The 7,323-nt window shown below is 41.6% G+C and overlaps 2 protein-coding genes across 10 annotated transcripts in view; one reads left to right on the forward strand and one right to left on the reverse strand.

The window, feature by feature from the left end:
• The window catches only part of LOC126407737 (peroxisomal succinyl-coenzyme A thioesterase-like), a 36,982-nt gene extending 32,943 nt beyond the window's left edge, over positions 1-4,039 (forward strand). For 4 of the 7 annotated variants that reach the window (XM_050072916.1, XM_050072914.1, XM_050072915.1 and 1 more), the window contains exons 9-12: positions 1,304-1,384; positions 1,663-1,740; positions 3,436-3,577; positions 3,678-4,039. In XM_050072916.1, coding sequence (XP_049928873.1) covers positions 1,304-1,384; positions 1,663-1,740; positions 3,436-3,577; positions 3,678-3,814 — 438 coding nt within the window. In that variant the 3' untranslated portion in view covers positions 3,815-4,039. Of the gene's footprint in view, positions 1-47; positions 186-1,303; positions 1,385-1,662; positions 1,741-3,435; positions 3,578-3,677 lie in introns of those variants that run through there. The other 3 variants (XM_050072919.1, XM_050072920.1, XM_050072921.1) reach the window with 3 other exon arrangements.
• Positions 1-7,323, reverse strand: part of LOC126407721 (E3 ubiquitin-protein ligase TRIM21-like) — a 297,595-nt gene that overhangs the window by 140,577 nt on the left and 149,695 nt on the right. The window lies entirely within an intron of this gene.

Raw genomic sequence — 7,323 nt, forward strand, 5'->3', positions numbered from 1 at the left:
TCCTATTTTATCTTATTTTGTTTTATTTCTCCCTCTCCTCTCGCTAGAAGCGTCGGACCTCCCGCCGCCCGCTCCTGCCGCCCGCTCCCGTCTCAAACACGGAGGTCTCCCTCTCCGCAGCTGAGCACCCACAGCGCACGCCTGGCCTGTTAAATACCCTGTAACAACTGTGTGACACAAACTCAGTGCTTTGGTCATTAAATAATGTCGGGCTCAGTTCGGGTTCGGACAGAAATATGCTGCCCGTGCCGCACTCTAACACACACTCACACACAAACACAGGGAAAACCGGACATTATCATCAGTTTATAAAAAAAAAAGCCCCGGACGGGACGTGAAAAGTGGACATGTCTGGGCAAAAGAGGACGTTTGGTCAGCCTAGAATGTGATATCTTAAGAACTCATTTCTTCAAATTAGGCACAAATATCTACTTTGACTCAATGATAAACTGATGAGATTTTGATGGTCAAAGGTCACTGTGTTCATGTCTGTCTCATTCTTGTAAATGAAATATCTCAAGTACACCTTAGGGTAATTTTTTCAAATTTGGCGCAAATGGTCACTTGGACTTAATGATGAACTGGTTTAATTTTTAAGGTCAAGGTCATTGTGACTTTACACCCTCTCATTCATGTGTACCCAATATCTCAAAAAGGTCTTGAGTGAGCCTCCTCAAATTTGGCACAAATGGCCACTTGGACTCAATGAACTGATTACATTGTTGTGGTCAAAGGTCAAGGTCACTTTGACCTTGCATCTGTCTCATTCTCCTGAATGCAATATCTCAAGAACACCTTGAGGGAGTTTTCTAAATTTGGCACAAACCTCCACTTGGACTCAACGATGAAGTGATTAGAATTTGGTGGTCAAAGGTCACTGTGACCTCATAAAACCATGCTAATTATGACAAAAATTTCACACACTAATATGATATAATGATGAAGTGATGAAATTTTATATCCAAAAGGTCAAAGGTCATCTTTACTGTGACATCATAATGTTCTGCAAAAACACTGGCCGTTATTCAGTGTCATAACTCAGGATCAGAAGGGGAGACATTTGGTCAGATCCTGAATTGATGTGTGTGAAGCATCCATGTTCTCACAGACATGGATATAAACTGTAAGTGCAACTTGACCGGTTCGTGGAGGCCTATGACGTAAGGCAGTATTTTCAGTACACAACAAAACAGATGAACTATGGTTTCTTGTAGCCTCTTCACAGAATTTAGATGATGCATGAATACTCAAAGCTGCAGCCACTGAAAAAAGCTGAAATGCTGCTGCTGTTGTCTCTGAGCAGGTGGGACGACTCCAGTGTCCTCTGCTGCTGGTTGTAGGTGAGGACGATCAGGACACGCCGGCCTACGAAGCTGCAATGGACGTGAGTTTATTGACATGACGACATCCTGTCTGAATAACAAGTTCAGTCCTGATGTTTAAAGTCACAGGATTAAACTCTACTGTTCGCTGAGAGGAAACATGGCGTATATGGTATATAATGGTATAATAATATAATATATAAAATTACAAAATACAAATAAAGAGATAAAACACTAACAAAAATGAATCATATGAATAAATAACATATGTACATTAACCAACACTTTCTGAAATACTTCATTAACATCTTAAACTAAACAGTTTCATTATTTTTATTAGCCTGACAGCGGTGCATCCATGTACAAAGAAGACGGCAAGATGGCAGTCATTTCAGTCGTGGACTCAAGTGCACACAAAGTAACTATAGTCCAGTAGACTCTTATATGCTTTCATCAACTCTCTGTGTAACTTAAGTAACATCAGGAGGTCTAATTGACGAGGTCATTTGTAATGATGATCATGTCCACACCAGGCAAATCAGTGAAGTTGTGGGAAGAATCACTTTAATATGGTTTGTATGGATCACATCCAACATGAGTTTCAAATTTCTGACAATACCTGCTGCCCGCAGGTTCGTCCAAAGCTTTTATGTAGTGGCTTTAACTTAAATAAAATCTAATTGAATTGACCTATGGCTAAGCCCCGCCCTCGAACGCAATGAGCCAATCACAGTGCGGATAGCCATTCCTACACCAATCTCAGCCATTCTAAGATTTTAAGTTTAACAAAGGTCAAACGGTGTGCATGGGATACATGCAACTCTGACACAAGGTATCCTGAGAGGCTGGGCGACCAGGTGTATTTTTTACACTTTAAACCACATCTCAACCGAGAAAAGTGTCTCCTTTGGATAAAGTTGTGTGGTAACGTTAGACCACAACATCAACTCAACGTGAATAAGATTAACAATGATGTCTACATCTGTTCTAAGGTAAGTCAACATTGTGTTTGAGGCAACATATTGTCACTTTGCTGGAAAGAAATATAAAGTTATCTTTAACATCTCTAGCTAACGTTAGCTAAAGTTAGCCTAACGTTAGCTCCTAGCTGCGTTGTTCATCATGTCACCTTGTTTGCTGGGAGTTCATTAGCCTATTTTGTTCTAGTTTGTACTTTGGTGATCGTACATCAATGTTAGCTGTTGTCCAAAGGGCTCTAGTTAAGCTAACGTTAACTTCTGGAGCTTAGCTTCATTAACTTATCTGTAATGGCAGAGATAACAAAGGTTGGCAAACGTTATGCTGAATGATTCAGTGTAAATACTGTAGCAAATTACTTCTCAATGACATCTGATCGTTATGTCTCCAAAAATCATCCATTGCCTCCTGCGAAATGCCGTGTACTGTGACACCTGCCATAGCGCCGGTCACTGAATGTTGATATCTTGTCCAAGTGAGTGGAGGGGGGCGTGGCTTAGCCATAGGTCAATTGAATTGAACTTTCCTCTTTGTTCAGTTCATGCAGTATACAGATTTATGACTTTCTGCCCTCCCATCTGGATTTTTTGTATCATGATAGTCATGTGATTGCAAACAAGATATTGACCCTTCACTCAGGGTCAATTAAGCCCCACCCACCTTGGTTACTGTCGTCAAGTTTGCACCGGCATGTCAATGTGACGTTCTCAGCGATATCCTTGAGAGATATTCTAAAGGAGATAAAAACAAACATCTGGAATAATAGTTCTGAAATATTACAGGTAGACAGAAAAGATGACAGTGTGCATTTGAGAGCACGATATAATTTGTCGATGGATTATTGTGAAAGAAGACGACATTAAAATAGAGGGAAAGCTCACTGGTCCCAGACACATCACGTCTTGATATCACATTGGAAGAACAAACATACAGGAACCACATGTTCTTGTCCAGCAGGGTCAGGTCATCATAGATGAGATCAGACAGACTTTATTGTCCACCTCAGTAGAAATTTGTTTTTGGCTTCTTTCAAGTATAGCAAAGCTACATACAACACACACAACACAATACAGCATTAAAAACATACAAATATGTGAGAAATACAAGATGAGGTGTTTTATTTTGTGTTTTTTAGATGAGGGAGATGATGGAGCGGGCGGGGAATAGCCACCTGCTGACTGTCCTGTCCTACCCAAAAGCCGGTCACCTAATCGAACCTCCGTTCACGCCGTTCATCCGAGCCAGCCCCATCCGATCAATCAGCACTGGTCAGAAGCGTAGGTTCACCTTCAGACTGGAAAGCTCTATCTCTGAATCATCCAACACAACGGATCGTAGAGTTTTGACGTCAGTGTCTGTTTCCTGTTGTCTTCGCAGTGTTGGTTCTGTGGGGCGGAGAGACGGTGGCACATTCTCGTGCTCAGGAAGACGCCTGGAGGAAGACGCTGGTCTTTCTGAGGAAGAATCTGTACGGCTGCACAAACCCTGATGCAGCTATGCTATCGCGGCTGTAACCACCGCAACAACTGATGGTTATAGAGTTGCTAAGCTACTTTGTGGCCCCCTGGTTCAGGAAGTAACAGTCCCATTGTTTTTACCTCATAGATAATGTTACGTGACTCACAGTTGACTACAGACATTTTCCTGATTGAATCATCAGAGCAAAAGATGAAATCACTCTCCGACTTTAACACTTAATCTGTCCTGTCAAATAAAAAAATGATTTTAAAAAAGTACAATATTTCCCTCTGATATGTGTCGAATTTTTAAGTAGCGAAAAATAGAAATTCTTAAGTAGATTACCTCAGAATTGTACTTAAAGGAAATGGCCACTAGAATGAAAATACAGACAGTACTTACTGACCCTCATGCCGACAAGAAGTCCAGTGTAGTTTTTTAATCCACAAAACTTGTTCGGGGTATCGGAGGATAACAGCTAGCTGGAATAACAGCTGACGCGAGTTGCCATGTAAACACAGCACTCCTGCAGGGCAGGCTAACTGACCACGGTGAGAAATGATGCTATAAAAGTGGAGTAAATTACGTCTTTTCAAGTCAATTTTGCATGCCGCGGCTTCAGGGTACTTGGATTACGACGGACGAGCCGTTCTGACGTTTTTGAAATGCATTAGCGGAGTTTTATTACATTTTCAAAATGTGGGTTCCATGCACTTCAAGTGTAGCTGTTATTCCAGCTAGCTGTTATCCTCCGATACCCTGATCGAGGTTTGTGGATTAAAAAAATACACTGGACTTCTTGTCGGCATGAGGGTCAGTAAGTACTGTCTGTATTTTCATTCTAAAGTGGCCATTTCCTTTAAGTACAGAACTTGAGTAAATGTGTAACTAAATATATTTTTATACCTTTTGAGTCGTAACCAGTCTAGAAGAAGAACCAGAAGAATTACTTCATTAATAATTAATAATCCCATTTACACTTTACATCTGACCACGTCCAGCTGTGATGTCAAGTGTGGTCAGTTTGAGATACTTCTACCTTTCGACCTAAAGAGGTAAGTGCACCAATTCTTTTCCTCTGCACAAGGTCCTCCTGTGGTTTTGGTTTTAAATCTGGAGTTGTGGTGACTTGATGGCACCATCTTCTGTCCACACAGAGATATGTTGTGCCGTGGGAGGAGACTGAAGCTCCAGACTGGGAGGCTTAACTTGTGATGGTTAAATAAATCCCAGCTGTTATTCGGTGTTTACTCCAAACCTGAAGAAGGAAGCTGTGAGATCTGCATCGGCCATCAATCTTCTTGTACAGTGAGTGTTTGAAATTAAAGCTGGGGGATGAAATTAAGAATTTCAATGGACTTTGAGTTAATATTTAGGCCTTTGTGCAGAGACTCCTGAATGTTTGAAGCTGTTTTTTAATGTTTGTCTTTACATATAAATGTCTACTCTGATATTGTAAAGGAGTTCAACTCAACTCAGTTTTTCTTAATATAGTACAGGATCACAAATAACAGACTTGCCTGAGAGAACTTTACAATCTGTAGAGAGTACGGCATCTTATCCTAACTCCAACTTAAAAGTGGAGAGTTAATGTAAGGACACAGTGGAGGAAGGGAATGAGTGAACAACCATACTGTGTGGTTATTATTTAATAAGCAAGGTGATACAGTTATACATTAGCAGATGTGGTTAATGCATACCAGTGCTGTGTACAGACATTTTTGGGGCAGGTGCTCAAGCAGAAACAAAGGGGCATAATTATTCTCTCATAATTATTAATCAAAAAAAGTTATATACAGTAACCCATTTTGCTTGGGGGTGGGGTTAAACCAAATTACTGCAAGGTATTAAATCATAGGATCATAGGATCAAATCCTGAGTGAACAATGTCTTTCGTCGTTTATTCATTAAATCTTGAAGCTATTGCCCAACTGCCCTATGCCCTGTCGATTCGGTGTCTGTCTCTGCTCACACCGGGCAGTCGGTGAACCGGACGAAGAGAGTTCGACAGACATGGTGTGATTTTACACCAGACCAGTTTACTTGGTGTTAAGCTTAATGGTGGGTCATTGCCTAAATTTGACTGGCTGTATGAGATGTTTTAATAGTTAAATCTCATAACAGTTACAAACAATACCAAGGCTTCAGGCAAACACTATTGTTACCTGGCTGTCCATGAAGACAGGTCATGGGGGGACGAGGATGCTGCTCTGCAGGGTGCTCTATTTAAGTGCGTTAACTGTGGTGACTGTGATCAGGGATGTTGATGAGGGAGGAGCAGGGGCTCTTGTGGTCTGGCTGAATTAAAACTCAAATGTGGTTGTCAGGCGTTACAACGCACTTTTAATGGAGAATTGATGCTATGAGCCAAATTTAAAAACATTAGAAAAGACATGTCTTGCAAAAAAGGGGCACTTATCCAGACAGAGGGCTAAAGGGCAGGTGCTTGTTCACCACCTGGGGTCTATCTGTGCATGTGCTGGCCTTTGGGAACCATTCATATAGTCTGGTCAGTTCATACATCTGTCCAAAAAACATTTTACCCTCACTCCTAACTCCTTCACCTGGGGCAGCAGGTGACTCTCGATTTATGTTTGTCCTCAGTTCAAGATGGACGTGAAACAGCATTTTGTGAGGCTGTCAGTAAAGCCATCCAGAGGACTCGTGGATGAGAAGTTCACCATCTTGGTCCAGAATGTTTTTCCTGGTTCCTACCTTACCATCCACGCCCTCCACCAGAGTGAGGAAGGACACAGCTGGGAGGCGTTCGCTCACTACACCGCTAACGCCACTGGGACTGTGAACGGTATATAGTTCAATATCTAGTCTTGGAAAAAAAACAGATTATTGAATTAATTGATTGAGAGTTGATGAAAAAACTTTTTGAAATGTTTGTGCGGTAGCTTTGTCGGCATTCAAAAAAGCAATTTATAAGTGTTCCAAGAATGGTTATTTGAGTATTTACAGGCTTCTTTGTTTGAAATTTAAAAATTAAAAAATTCAAATTATGTAGCATAAAATGTCTTTCTGAATGGTGAACCTGAACCTGAATCACCAAATCCATTAACTACAAAAAGTTTGGAGGAAGATGATCAATTTTGTAATTTAACATGTCGAGAAAAGTAAAATAGATTCAAACTGGTCATTTGAGTTTAAAGAAATCAAATAGTTGTTTATAGCTATTCTTTTACTTTACAGTTTCAGAGGATCCCAGTCTGGGCGGGACATATTCTGGGGTTGAACCTATGGGTCTACTGTGGAGCCTCAGACCAGTTCCAGGCAACAAACCTGGGCTCAGGTAGGCCAACAAGGGTAGAGCTGTTCAGATGATACTAGTCATCAGTATCAGAATCAACTCTCTCCCATCATCCCTCAGGCTGAGGAAGATGAACGTCCAGACTCCCATGGAGGTCACAGTCTTGGTGTACGAAGGTCACCAGACTGAAGGCTTCACAGACCAGGTGCCGCTGGCCGGTGTGGTGGTGGAGCGCTGGTACATGGCGCCCGGCGTCCGCAGGATCCCCATTACAGATTATGGACTCAGTGCTGTCCTCCTCCTGCCCTC

This window comes from Epinephelus moara, chromosome 20, assembly GCF_006386435.1.
Source record: "Epinephelus moara isolate mb chromosome 20, YSFRI_EMoa_1.0, whole genome shotgun sequence".
NCBI classification, from domain to species: domain Eukaryota; kingdom Metazoa; phylum Chordata; class Actinopteri; order Perciformes; family Serranidae; genus Epinephelus; species Epinephelus moara.